This window comes from Esox lucius, chromosome 24, assembly GCF_011004845.1.
Source record: "Esox lucius isolate fEsoLuc1 chromosome 24, fEsoLuc1.pri, whole genome shotgun sequence".
Classification (NCBI taxonomy): Eukaryota; Metazoa; Chordata; class Actinopteri; order Esociformes; family Esocidae; genus Esox; species Esox lucius.
In genome coordinates, this window is record NC_047592.1 from 8,330,179 (window position 1) to 8,344,771 (window position 14,593).

The following is a 14,593-nucleotide window of genomic DNA, read 5'->3' on the forward strand; positions in this document are numbered from 1 at the left end:
AAGCCTTGGAATGCATCTTTAAAACTTAAAAGGTATATTTTAAAGTATCAAAGTTCATTAAAGTAGTCAATAGACCATCAAACAGTATTTACAGTATATGGTGAGACAGAAGGCACAGCAATAATCAGTAGAGAATGCAATATTCATCTTTGGTTACATGGCAGGGTAGGAAACTCACTGTATCAGGGCTGCTGCATTTGTTTTTAAACAGAGCGACCAAAACCTCCCCTCTTTTTTATTAATTTTTTCACAATTGTTGCTGCAATTATTTACTTTGAATTTACAACACATATTGTTAAGAAAATTATGATTATGAAGATGTCCAGTGACCATACAAGTAGGGGCAAAGACGATGGCTGAGTCCTCCACCTTCCCAAAATGCTCCATGATGGTCTAACGGTGGCCTACCTATTCAAGATGCCTATTACTGAGCTAAACGCTAAAATAGAGTGCATCAACACCACATCTGCTTTGCATAGCTGATGAAACAATGACATTCAAAGTGGATACAGTACACTTCTTGAGTTAACACTGGAAGAAATGTGCACTTATCAGAAGAGACAAAAGGTAAGACATTGATTATATCCGGGGACCTGGAGGGCCTTTCCAAGTGTAGTAATAATGGAGGGATAGGTGCCACATATCTGAATCACTGAGGGCCGGCTCACACTTAACCTTTCCTCTCCAGTCGCCTTTTCTGGTTCCTCGGGAGGTGCTCTTCCATTACCTCCATATCCATGAAGTGCCCAGGGGCCCCAGCTCAGACATCATGCACTTTGTCCCCTGTTTCCATGCCCCCCAACCCCCCAAAAATGTGACTGGTCTTCCGGGCTGTCCGTGTCTGAATTTTGCAGCCACAGGTTTTGTCTTTTAGGGTATTTCTCCAGAGGTGGCCAAAGAAAGTGACGTTTTTTGCCAGGTTAAGGCCGGATTGAATTGTTTGAGGGGGTTGCAGAATCATCAACTGCATGATTCTGCAACCCCCCCCAACCCCACACACACACACACACACACACACACACACACACACACACACACACACACACACACACCAACACAACAGCCACCCTAATCCAATTTCGCCACAGGAGATCCGCTTTGATAACACAGATATCCATCCTCGTCTTCCGGCAGTGCCTCTTTCTTCCATGCAGGTTTAGCGACAGCCACGGGGGCGGGCAGGTACACGTTCCCTGCCACGCCCCCTGCCGTGCCCCCCTCATAACCTGGCTCGTCCTCGGCTCGGTCAACACCGTCCGGATTGTTAGTGGCGGCCTCCAGCCCCTGGTTGATGTAGTGGGCCTCCAGGCTGGCGTCCAGAGGGGGCAGCTCACACAGAAGGGCTTTGAGCCTCTCCCCCAGCTCCAAGAACCCAGGCCTCTGTCCCGGATCACTATGCCAACAATGCAGCATCACTTCATACCTTGGGAGGAGATAAGATCGAAGCGGCGAGGAGAGACAGGTCAAATATATTTTTACAGTGCAGGAAGACGCAGAGAAATGTAAGGGGGATTGAGAGAGATATGATAAAGAAATAGAGTGCAGAAAAAGACGGAGGAGGGGAGCGGAAAAGGAAAGTGAGAAGGGGGTAAAGACAGGCAGTGTGGTACCAGAGAGATGGATGGAGATATCGAGGGGGAGAGAGAAGCAGGGGGAACATATTGTTAATGACACAGACAATGTCACCTCTGTGCACATTCTCCGTGATGCCAGATTCTCAGTTACAGGCTGTCGTGCCAGAAGGGCTCCCATTGATTTAATTAGTTGGGGCCACATAGCTTTCTGAGCGGTCCGAAAGCTAGCCAATAGATATTTGGGAAGAATCCAGCAGCATGTTAAGGATAAAAAAAAAAGGCCTAAAATGTCAAGAAATCTGTGGGAATCTGGAATCTCCTCATGTGTCTATGTAAATGTTCATGCACATTTTTTTGAAGCATGTTCATAGTTTCAAAATAATATACACAAAGGTCTCAGAAAATTATTGTACTCACAGAGTTCACCAGACAAATATGCAATTTGCAACATTTTCCTACCGTTTCCATAACAAGAAAGGGCACACAAAGTAGACATAAATAAAGCGATATCTTACAGTTTGTCATCGGACTCAGGCTGTTTGAGTCGGTGTCCAGCAGTCAGCAGGTCCAAGAGCTCGTAGTTGTGGACCCCTGGATACGGTGTCTTTCCCCTGGACACAATCTCCCACATGGTGACCCCAAATGACCACTGAAACAAAAGGTCATACACACAGACACACTAATCCTGACGTGTTTTTACAAACACATAATACTTTAAGTAGGACCCAGAGTTTTTCCTGGACAGGCTGGGAAAACTCCTTGCCGTCTTCTGAGCCGATCAGACCTCAGGCCAGTCACCTCTTGGTCCTCCATGTCACGAGTCACTCACCACATCACTCTTGATGGTGAAGATGGACTCTGAAAGGCTCTCCATTGCCATCCACTTGATGGGCATGCGGGTGGCCACTGTCTGTCTGTAATAATTGTTGCTGAAAATCTTCTTGGAGAGGCCGAAGTCAGCCACACAGACACGCAGGTCATCCCCCAACCTGGGAAAGACACACACAGACACACACACACACACACACACACACATATACACAGTGTTAGTCAACTACATTATACTATTTATTCATATGCACTTACAGCTAAGTATATATTTTTTCATTTAACCTGACCATCTTAAGGTCCATTCACTGTGACTGGACTCCGTTTCAGTTGAGTTACCGACAAGCTGTAACCGTCCCTCCCCTTACCCCGATATCAGTGTGTGTGGCCTTTATACCAGGTAGTCCAAGAACCTAACCCGTTCTCAATTAAATTGTCGGTAGCTTCCGTCTCACAAAATGCCCACGGCTGAATACCAATGGTGTGGACAGAGATGCAGTCTTCCTTTGAACAAGGAAGCCTTATCTTCCCTTGAACAAGGAAGCACCTGTGTGAAATGTGTCCACCGGCCGACTGGCGCCCCCTGTTGGACTCACATGCAATTGCGTGCAGCCAGGTCCCTGTGCAGAAATCCCCGCGAAGTCAGATACTCCATGCCGGCCGCAATGTCAATCATGAAGCGCAAGAGACTCTGGAGGGGAACAAACTGGGCAGAGGGAAGAGGCAATCGTTCATATCACACATTTAATTCAGAGACTGTGCACATCCTTGGGTCTGTGCTTTTGCAAGATTACAGGTTCCACAAACCAGGCGCCGGCTGATAGAGCTTACATCTCGGCCACAGGCTTGCTGTGTGTGGCCTCCAGATTGCGGGCCTGACAAATAGAAAGGCAGAGCAGTTGTCTAGGCAGTGCTCTGGTTCAGGCGCATTGGCCAACCCAGCTGCCCGGAGCAGGAGGTTCTGTCTCTATCTCGAAGTGTCCATACACCAGAGGCATCTTTGAGATATTTTGATATTTAATTTGATTTATGGATTTTAAAAAAAAGTATTTAAAATGTTTGTGTTTCGCACCATGGGAATATCCCCATAGCGGGTAGCGATGAGGAATCGCCGCAGGTCTCCATGCTTCATGAAAGGCAGAATAACCAGAGGTACTGGCAGCGGGGAATCCTGCTCTTGCTCCAAAGTGACCCCTGCAGGACAAACATAAATGTTGCACCCAACTTTCAGATAACAACAATCCTTGCAGGAAGAACGTGGGTGAAGGATGGAATGTGGAATAAAATTTGCTTCAGGTGAGGTGAGCTACTGAAGGAGTCTTACCAAGAAGTTTGACAACATTGGTGTGGTCAAAGTGCTGCATGATCTCCGCTTCTTTGAGAAATGACTCTAAGTCCTCCCGACTGTGGATTCCAACTGAAGCCACACAGGGATCACATGCACAACATAAGCCATACCTTTTTAAGGAACTGTCCAGACTCTAGATTAACATTACACAGGGATGATTCCAGACATCCCTGAATGAGACGTACCTCTCATTGTCTTGACCGCTACTTTGATGACCACCCCCTCCTCTGGATTAAAGATCCCCTCATAAACAGAACCAAATTCTCCTGCAAGTACAGAGCCAAAACACATTACAATTCACTTAAAAAGAAACTCCCTGGACGTGCCGACTATAGATAGAACGAGAATCGCAGGGAGAAGTAGAACAGAGGAGACTGTTTTGTCCCCTTGGCTGACCAGCTCCAAGCTCCTTCCCCAGGGTCAGCTGGTTCCTGTCCACCAGGACTTTACTCAGACTGGTCAGCAGTCTGTCACTAACACCCGACAGCAACTGGACCGCACTGGGCTGCGACACCGCTATAGGAGACCAGAGGAAGGAGGAAGGAGAGGTGGATGAAAAGGGGAGACAAAAGCGTTATTAGCCACTGAGAGAGAACGTCAAAATTAACGATCGCAAGGAACACCGTGCATTTGTGGCACTTCAGCGAGTTTCGGGCCGTTTCCCAGACTCACTGTTGTTGACTTCCACAGGGGGAGAGTGTGGCTCCACGTTGTGACGATAGGACACAACTGCGTGAATGGGCAGCAGCTCCACCTCCTGGTCATGACTGGGAAAGACACACAAACGTCAACATCCAAAGCAAACCACAAAGGCATTGTCTCCAAGGGTGGGGATGGGGGTGGGGGGGGTGGGGGTTACCCGAGCTTGATGTATTTCCGTCGCAGAGAAAACACAACAACAGCGACCAGAGCTGCAAGCAGAAGGCCTCCAAGTAGAGCTCCGACGACCCACCATGGAAAGAGACGCTTAACTCTGGACTGGTTAGGGCCCAGCGAGACGGGTGCAGCAGTGTATAACCCTCTTGATTTCCCTGTAGGCAGAGTCACCAATTTGACATTTGTATGTTTATATTATTGCTGTAATTCAGGGCCCGTATCCAAAAGAGATTGATTTCTCTGTATAAATACATCTTTTTTTTTTTTAAGTTCAATGTGTACACACAGAGAGCCAGAGAGTCTGTTGAGATTTTTTTTTACTGTCAAGCACATATTTTCATGCCAGACATTCATGGTTTGCTCTGAGTCGTGGTTGGTTTTAAGAAGCATTATCAGCGACAGCAGTTTCAATAATTTACTGTTTGCATGTGATGATATCATCCGAACTCGAAATGCTAGGATCCAGTGACAAAATGATCACAGTATGATGGTATGATCATTATCATGATTATGACTGACATATTCATCCGTATCACGATCACGACTGACATGTTCACCCTCAGCGATGTTACCAGAAGCAGCAGTTATTGAAGTGGTGTCAGCAATGGCCATAAACACAATGACGTAATCCAGATAGACTCACATCTGTGAATGATTACGGACGCCACTGATGATGCTGGCGCCCCCTGCTGGAATGTGACATTGTTACGTGCCCACACCGACAGCTTGTAGTCAAACTGTGAGCTGATCCCTGTGAGGTTAATAGCACTGACAGTCAGTCCTGCTGAGTCGGGGAAAAAGACGACTGCCTCCCCACACTCCACCCACAGTGCGTCCGAATCGCCTGCCCTTTCCAAGCACTCCACATCGTATGACACTTCCTTTCTCCCCCCGAGATCAATAGGAGGCTCCCAGAGAAGAGTCAGTATTGATTCAGTGACATGGTGGACTGATACATTTACAGGGGCAGAGGGGGGTTCTGTGGAAGGTACAAACAGGTCTTAGATATGTGGAACACATCATCATGACACTTTTCTTTGCTCTGTACTCAAAGAACTTCGCTGACTCATTTCTGGGACAGCATTATCTCACTAATGAACAAAACACTTGCCTATCTCTGTAATGGAAACTATAGATAAATAAAGAAGGAATTGAAAACATTCTCAGAAACTCGACTATTAATAAGCTCATCCTGTGTGTGTGCCAAATTCTAACTTCTTCAAAATGACAAAGAAAAAACATGCTTGATGAGGAACTTGCTTTTGTTTCTTACTTGTGCACTCTAAGGCATATGGGTCGCTCTGGATACGGAAGAATCCCAGGACACAGTCACACTCATCCGCACCCTCCCCTTCTGTCTTGCTATTGGCTGGGCACGGGCCACAGCCTCCACTGCTATTGGCTGTCTTGTAGTATCCAGCTCTACAGGCTGTCAGAGGGAAAACAACAACAGTCCCAAGGCCACAACACAGATAATCGAGAATCCTTAGAAAATGTGTCTGTTACTTGACCAGGAACAACGGTTTGGCTCTTAGTCAAGTTGTCGGTTTCACCAAAAAATCTCCCACCACAAAATACAGACAGTGTATCTACCTGACTAAGAGTGTTTCCGGTTGGTCTCCACTTACCTACACAAGAGTTCCCCTTCTCCTCATGTCCGCGGGCGCAGGCGCATCCCCCTTGCAGGGGACCCCACGCCCCATCTGCATGGCACTCCCTCTCAGGGGGGTTCACCTGCCCACCCAGCACCAGGGCCCCCTCCACACAGGACCCCGTTACGGGCCGGGCTCCGGCAGAAGCACCTTCAAACTCAGCCAAGTGGCTGAAAAACCCAGGACATCTCCTGTAGTACAACCTGACCGAGGCGATGAGAACACAGGGCCCAGAGTAGGTGAATCCAAGATGGAAGCCGCCGCGCGAGAGGGGTTTAGTGTTCAACGTTAAACCTGAGCTGTATTCCAGGTACTCCTTAATCTGATCCCCTGCTGTTTTGTCAGTGAAGGTCTTTGATGCTCGGATCTCTTTGGCAGCCCGGGAATTCTGGAATGTCTGCAGTGGAGAGTCCGATTCCAGAAGGTAGATCTGGAGTGGACTTAGCTGATTGGACGATGTCTCCTCTTCCTGGGCGAATTTGAGGTCCAACAGCAGGAGCAGTGCATCCTTCCGCGGAATCCAACTTGTCAGTAATGATCTGCTTTTGCCAATGTTGTTTTCAGTACAGGCTTGGTAGACTGGCACAGCAGTCTCTGAACCCATCCTCAGTAGTTTCTCAGTCCACTGTGGTAATATAAGAGGAGGGTACAACTTGCTATTAGGACAACTGTGGGACAGTGCCTTAAAAAGGGCTAGGGCACCGTTTCCTGGAGACAGTATATTTCCCCTTCAAAACAGATAATTTACACTGGTCCTTCCTAGACTCACAGATCTCTTACACTGGTCCTTCCTAAAGTCACAGATACCTTACACTGGTATCTGTGACTAGGAAACATGATATCAGTGTATTTTCTGTTACTGATTAAATAGAAATTGCAGTTTAATGTCAAGGACAATTTTCCATTTGTCCCATCTCCTATGCAGCACCCATCTTCGTTAGATAATCCTGCATCTTTTCAGAGGGAGAGACTTCCTTCCACCATATTCATTGGTCTGGGCACGTATTCTTTTCAATGGCATTACTAATTACAGGCACCTGTTCGATTGTTGCCGGGTTAAGTTTCTATCACATTAGTCTTGCAAGGGAGTACCTCAATATCTTGTCACACCTTCTTGTAGGTCAGGAAACATTTCAATTTCAAGAACAGCTTGATTACAGCTCCGGAATAAATTAAGAGAGCACTGCACCCTTTTCTTTCCTTTCCAAAAAAGTTGAAAAGGAAATTTTGACTTAGGAACAGCAGCGTTCAATTTGCAGTGGTCTTTTAATTTTAACCCCTCTGTTCCTCACTCAAAATGTTCCTTTTTGACTTTTTTGGAAAGGAAAGAAAAAGGTGCAATGGTCTCTTAATTTTTTCTGGAGCTGTAGATAAACATTTCTCTTCCCTAAGATTTCGCCAGGATATCACAGCAAGGCATGGCAAGTGTTGTGTTCACCAATTCTTTCCATGTTATTAGTACTTCTTTTACATTTAAGTAGAAGACCATGACAGGAGCTACATAGTGCTTTATAAAACCCATCCCTCAGAGTTAAAGGGTTCGGATAATACCTTTAAAGTTGTGCCCAATCAAACTATTGACAGTCTGCCTTGCTAACGGTTGTTTGTTCTTGGCAAAAGTGTATTATCGTGGAGCTCTGCTCAAGCAAGGCATTTGATTGTTGCCTTGAAACAATCAAATGTTGCGAGGTGAAACAGATATACAGCGCCTTTGGAAAGTAGTCTGTCTCCTTCACCTTTTCCACATTTTGTGGAAAAGACTTATATTATAACTGGTAATTTGATTTATTTTTGCCATTAGTCTACACATAATAGCCCATTGAGGCAAAGCGAAAACATGTTTTGTTATAGATGTTTGCCAATTTGTTGGCAAAGATGTTTGACTCATCCCCAAACGCATTCCCCACATTCTCGCACATTTATTTTCAAAAACTGCAAAAGGCCAAAGATCAGCCACAACAACAATTTAAGCTGCGAGTAGCGTTTCAGGGGGCCAAGAGGGGCACAGGAAGCATCTCACTACATGCTCTCACTAGAGAAAATACCCAATGTCGCTAGTTGTCAGGATGTCCAATCAAAGGAGAGGAAATCAAAACATAAAGACCAGAAAAGGAACCAGGCAATCCTAGTTCAGCCGATTACTTATAACGAAAACAATGACTCCAATCACTCCATGGCTGATTTGTGTCTTTGGAAAACAATAACAGTATATAAGGGTCACGTAAAACAATTCTTCTCCTAAACATATGAGAATCATGGTTTCACAGAGGGGATATAAATTGTTGTGTGAAGGGTGAAAAGTACTGAGTGGATATACATTTCTGAAATACAATATTTAGAATATCTCTAAAGGGAATTGAACCAGGGTCAGAATATTGCAGAACAGGGATGTCCCCACTACACCACAGGGACTACTGGTTGTCCCTTCAACCCTCTATCTTCTCCAAATGTACATTTTACCCCAGCCATTACAATTTTGCTGAGATGAAGTGGGCAACAAAACATTTGTAACGGAACTAAAGTGTACTGTTGTACAAAGATTATTATAGATGGCTAGCTAATAGCTATGCATCCTATTTATAACGAAAACAATCACTCCAATCACTTATAACGACTCCAATCACTCCATGGCTGGTTCCTTTCTTTGGAAAACAATAACAGCATAAAAGGGTCACGTAATACAATTATTCTCGCAAATAAATGAAAACGATGGTATTTCAGATATGTATTGTTGTGTGAAGGCTGAAAAGCACCTAGTGGAAAAGCATTTATGAGATACAGAATTTGGAATGTCTGAGAAGTGAATCGAATCGGGGATAAAATATTGAAGGACCAGGACGTTTCCACTATACCCAAGGGGCCGGCTGGCTAACAGAATATTCTCATCAGGTTGTGATCTATAATACCCGAAATAGCACACAGATGCATAATTAGAAAATCAACCAGAAACATTTACAATAATATAAGTTTTAAAGACAATGGACCAGTCGTCCTTTACACCAATTGTCATCCAAATCCATTTAGCTGTTTCGGAGGAAATGTGGTTTAAGTGTGTTTTTATCAACAGCAAAATCGTGAGAAACATCGGTTATGTTTATAGCGCCCCCTAGCGGTATTTCTGTATGGGAGTTTTCCTGTCCATTCCTAGCAGACACATTTACGAGGATGTTTTGTTTTGTAGCTGTTTGATGTTCCATTTGGGTTTAATGGACATCTAAAGTCATAGACCCCCCCAGCTCAATTTCCTTCGCTGATTTCGGCCATATTGTTTGAGATATCAACTTTCCTTATAAAACATTTAAAGATAATGGCTCAAAGGTTCTTCACACCAAACGGCATGCAAATCCGTTCAGCAGTCTCGGAGGAGATGTTGTTAACGAGTTTTTCACAGAAGTCAAAATGGAGGCCATAATGTTTGAGATATCAACTTTTCTTATAAAAATTTTAAAGACAATGGTCCAGTGGTCCTTTACACCAATTATCAACCAAATCTGTTGAGTGGTTTGGGAGGAGATGTCATTTAAGTGTGTTTATATTAACGGCAAAATCGTGAGAAACATCAGTGATGTTTATAGCGCCCCCAAGAGGTATTTCTGTATGGGACTTTTTCTGTCCATTCTTGAGAGACACATGTACTAGTAAGTTTTTTTTTCATAGTTGTTTGATGTTCCATTTGGGATTAATGGACGTCTAAAATCATAGACCCGCCCAGCTCAATTTCATTCGCTGATTTCGGCCGTACTATTTGAGATATCAACTTTCCTTATATAACTTTTAAAGATAAATCACGGTCCATTGATTTGTTTCTCTACCTCTGTCTAATAAACTTAAGGAGCAGTAGTGCCTGAAGCATTTTCTTTGGATGCTGAATTATGAAAAAAGACCTACATGTCCTGCAGTTCAAACAAACTTTGTAAATATAATTGTCTGTAGGCTAAAATGATCACTGTCATCATCTGTTGTCATCTATGCTCAATCGAGAAATCGTCCTAGAATATATTTTGTGAATGATTAAGAAGATCTTCTGCACACTGCTTCAGGCATAGAGAGAATGGCAAGTATACTCACTGCTTTGGGTGCATCAGATTTCCATTTCAGACTGGCCTGATTGATTGAGTTAAACAGTTCAACTGGAAGGAAGCGGAGAGAAGGGGAAAGGGAGGGGAACAAGAAGAGGGTATGGACGACAAAATATTTAGGAACAGATATGGACAATTAAGATAAAAAAACTAGCCCTAAAGCTGACAAATAATTTTAGCTTTTTTATTATTATCAACCTAATTTTCAAGGGAACCCTAAGTCCATATTTAAAAGGTAAACTACAGTACAGGAAGGTAGTGGTCTAGCATGAACTGTAGTGTATGTTGAACACAGAAGGACAGTCCACAATATTTACAGAAGCAACTTATCTCATGTCCTTCCCTTTTCCCTATAATGAATACAAGTACAGCTGTATTATCTTAGCAGTTTAATGTACAGTGGCATATCACTACCAGGACAATTAACTGGACCAAAAACATTGTTAATCTGAAAATCGAATTAAACAGACAAGTGACTATTTTGTAACCAACAGTTAATGTACACTCACCTAAAGGATTATTGGGAACACCTGTTCAATTTCTCATTAATGCAATTATCTAATCAACCAATCACATGACATTGCTTCAATGCTTTTAGGGGTGTGGTCCTGGTCAAGACAATCTCCTGAACTCCAAACTGAATGTCAGAATGGGAAAGAAAGGTGATTTAAGCAATTTTGAGCGTGGCATGGTTGTTGGTGCCAGACGGGCCGGTCTGAGTATTTCACAATCTGCTCAGTTACTGGGATTTTCACACACAACCATTTCTAGGGTTTACAAAGAATGGTGTGAAAAGGGAAAAACATCCAGTACGCAGCAGTCCTGTGGGTGAAAATGCCTTGTTGATGCTAGAGGTCAGAGGAGAATGGGCCGACTGATTCAAGCTGATAGAAGAGCAACTTTGACTGAAATAACCACTCGTTACAACCGAGATATGCAGCAAAGCATTTGTGAAGCCACAACACGCACAACCTTGAGGCGGATGGGCTACAACAGCAGAAGACCCCCATCATTTCAAATTGGTTTCTTGAACATGACAATGAGTTAACTGTACTGAAATGGCCCCCACAGTCACCAGATCTCAACCCAGTAGAGCATCTTTGGGATGTGGTGGAACGGGAGCTTCGTGCCCTGGATGTGCATCCCACAAATCTCCATCAACTGCAAGATGCTATCCTATCAATATGGGCCAACATTTCTAAAGAATGCTTTCAGCACCTTGTTGAATCAATGCCACGTAGAATTAAGGCAGTTCTGAAGGCGAAAGGGGGTCAAACACAGTATTAGTATGGTGTTCCTAATAATCCTTTAGGTGAGTGTATAATAATGTAGTATCTCAGCTCATACTCTTGTCATGACTAGCAAAAAAAAAGTACCTGTTCCATTCCTTCTCATCTGAAAATTCCCTTTTGAACAGATATCAATGTGGTTTGCACCTGGGCATAATCCTATTACTGCGACTACATTGATATTTACACTGTCAACATCATGCATGGGACGGTGAGCCCACACTTTACTAAATAAACCTTTTTCACTGGGCCCGGCAAAGTGTAGAGTATTTTAATGTAAAATATTTGTGTACACCCCTCGAATCAGGTAAGGCCCATTGCCATGCCAGGTAGCACAGGTGTACAATTTTTAGGGAGCACCCCTTAGGAAGGGAATCTTTGTTCAGTTCACAAAATGTGCTTTTGAATGAGCTCAAAAGTACTACTACAGTACTGGTACTGGTGTATTATGTGACAACTGTATGCATGCCCCAGCTTTTAGTATTCAGCCTTGTTTTATCACTGTTGGGATTCCATGATCTTCAGAATGAACAGAAATAGGTTTGCGTTTTTATATAAGGCTGTCCATAAAAAAAAAGTTCTTGACAATCTAACTTCGAAAATTAGTAGGAAAAACATTCGTTAATAAAAACGCTCTCAAATTTCGGTTGTCCGAGATGGTCCGGGGTTATTCAAAACTCGGTTAAATACTATTCCCCAATCTCATGATTTGCCATTCATCTTTTTAGTGCGTAATAAAATAAATAAATTCGGGGTTAAAATAGCTTACTTTTTACTTGTAACCTACATACCTACTGTAATTCTGACGTATCATATTAAACACCTGTTATTGCTTACCTTCCTCTGAAGCAGATTGAGCAAAGGTACGGACACAAGATATCCATAGCCAAACAACGCTCCATCTGACAGGAAACATCCTGCCAGCGAAAACAATTCCAATACTCTGAAGTAATGTCAATAGAAATTAAAAGACGCTGTCGTCAAACGATGACAAGTTGGAGGAAGTTCTACATCATGCTTTCTGAAAATGACAAACATTGCAGTCAAAATTCAATGGTGGAACGTTTTTTGGACTGGAATTATCGTTTAGATAATTCATTTCTGTCCAGTACTCCCCCACCGCCCTTCGTAGAATAATAACAATAAACATCAAGGAATGTTACTTTGCCTACAATTTACATTAATTTTGAAAAATCCTGTCTCCCAAATATAGGCTGTGTAAGTCAGTTAAGGTGAAAAAAAAGCATGCTAACGTAGAGCCTACACCTTATAACTTAGGAAACGTATCCAAGTATTTACATTTTTGGGAAGGGGTTTTTGGGAAGGGGCTGAATCACCATGATTGGTGATTCAGCCTGGAGTCAAACCAAAAACTCCCACTTAAGGATCAATCAGTCCTGGGTCCCCCATCATCATCTTGTCCCATCCCATGTAACCTCACTTGATAGGTTTGATGCAAATGCAGTTCTTAATCATTCAAATCACACTGAAATACTATTAAATGTCAATATTAAATAATGATATTGTTAAAACTTTTAACCCACTGATTATCAAGCCCATTATTGGGCAATATCTTTCACTTCTTCTTTGCCTGTTTTCCCAGGTTTGAATTCATATGACTTCTGTAGTTATTTAGGTCTTTCTGCCTTTCACATTGTGCAATGTCCCTGACAGAATAAAGCAAAATAGTTTTACTGTTGCTTAAAAATTAGCCATGAATCAGATGTCACAGCATAAATGCTGAAGTAAGCAATATGAAGGCTAATGAAGATTAGTGCCAGTGAAATCTAACATTTAATTCAGTTAGTAATGAGCTCATCAGTTACATACAAAAATACATTGTTATAGACTTAATTCCATCTATTAGAATAAAATAATAGAATTAATTGCATCTATTTCTTCTAACAGTAATCTACACACATTTCTGCCAATTTATATTTAAAAATAAATGAATATCTTCATAAATATTCAGATCCTTTATTCAGTACTGTGAGTCTTTTTCAGTGGGCCTCTACCAGCTTTGCACACCTGGATATAGACAGTTTCTCCCATTCTTCCTTGAGGTTCCTCTCAATCCTTGTCCCTGCTACTAAGAAGCATCCCCATAGCATGATGCTCCCATAACCATGATTCAAAGTAGTGTTGGTTAGCCAGGTGATGTGAGGTCCCTTGTTTTCGCCTGACATAGCACTTGGCATGCAAGCCAACAGCTTTATTTTAGCCTCACCAAACCAGAGAATACATTTTCTCATGCTTGTCCTTCAGGTGGCAGGACAAGTGTCTCTTTCTCAGGAATGGCTTCCATCTAGCCATTCCACCATAAAGACTTGACTGACGATGCAGAGATGAATGATGCAGAGATGATTGTTCTTCTGGCTGGTTCTCCTATATGCAGAGGAACTCTGAAGCACTGGCCATTAGGTTCATGGTCACCTGCCTGACCAAGGCCCGCTGAGCCTGGTTACTTAGTTTATGTGAAAAGAGAGAATATGTGGAAAGAGTTGACAATTGCTGTTCTTCAAGAGGTCCCCAACCAACTTGATGGAGCTTGAGCAAAACGTGCTGTAAGGACTGGCAAAAAGTGCAAAGCTGGTAGAAACGTATCCAAACCTCTATCAAATATTGAATAACATGTTGTAACACAATACAACATGTTCAAAGGGACATATAATTTTGAAAGCTACTGTATGAGCTCAATTTGGAGGGTCATGGCAAAAGGTCTGAATTATGTATATAACATATTTCCGGATGGTATTTTCAATAAACTTTCACAAATTTCACAAAAGGGGATTTTATGTAATGTAATAAAGTAATCCATTATGAATTCAGTCAATAACACAACACACTGTGGGGTAAATGGAGGGGTCAGAATACTTTCAGAAGCAGTTATTCCGTTGTGAGCACTTCCAGAGATACAATCTATTTTCCATCATAACAGGAAAACACT

General features: G+C 42.9%; 1 protein-coding gene across 1 annotated transcript; it reads right to left on the minus strand.

Annotated features, from left to right (window-relative positions):
* Positions 1–17: 17 nt before the first annotated feature.
* si:ch73-40a2.1 (tyrosine-protein kinase receptor TYRO3) lies at positions 18–12,870 on the minus strand. The gene is made up of 15 exons (XM_029117464.2): positions 12,484–12,870; positions 10,347–10,408; positions 6,255–6,903; positions 5,900–6,055; positions 5,270–5,605; positions 4,610–4,781; positions 4,423–4,517; positions 4,147–4,266; positions 3,936–4,016; positions 3,727–3,819; positions 3,475–3,596; positions 2,999–3,108; positions 2,404–2,563; positions 2,090–2,223; positions 18–1,423 (listed from the first exon to the last, which is right to left on the minus strand). The coding sequence occupies exons 1-15, from the start codon at positions 12,560–12,562 to the stop codon at positions 1,069–1,071; spliced, it is 2,724 nt and encodes a 907-aa protein (XP_028973297.2). The 5' UTR covers positions 12,563–12,870; the 3' UTR covers positions 18–1,068.
* Positions 12,871–14,593: the final 1,723 nt, after the last annotated feature.

What these genes read in the sequence shown, in the direction of transcription:
- si:ch73-40a2.1 (XM_029117464.2), bottom strand. Translation starts at nt 12,562, where the DNA reads ATGTTTCCTGTCAGATGGAGCGTTGTTTGGCTATGGATATCTTGTGTC. An exon ending in CCCTGTGGAAGTCAACAACA is followed by an intron (nt 4,267 to 4,422) that starts GTGAGTCTGGGA and finishes GGTCTCCTATAG; the next exon opens with CGGTGTCGCAGCCCAGTGCG. An exon ending in TCACCATCAAGAGTGATGTG is followed by an intron (nt 2,224 to 2,403) that starts GTGAGTGACTCG and finishes CTTTTGTTTCAG; the next exon opens with TGGTCATTTGGGGTCACCAT.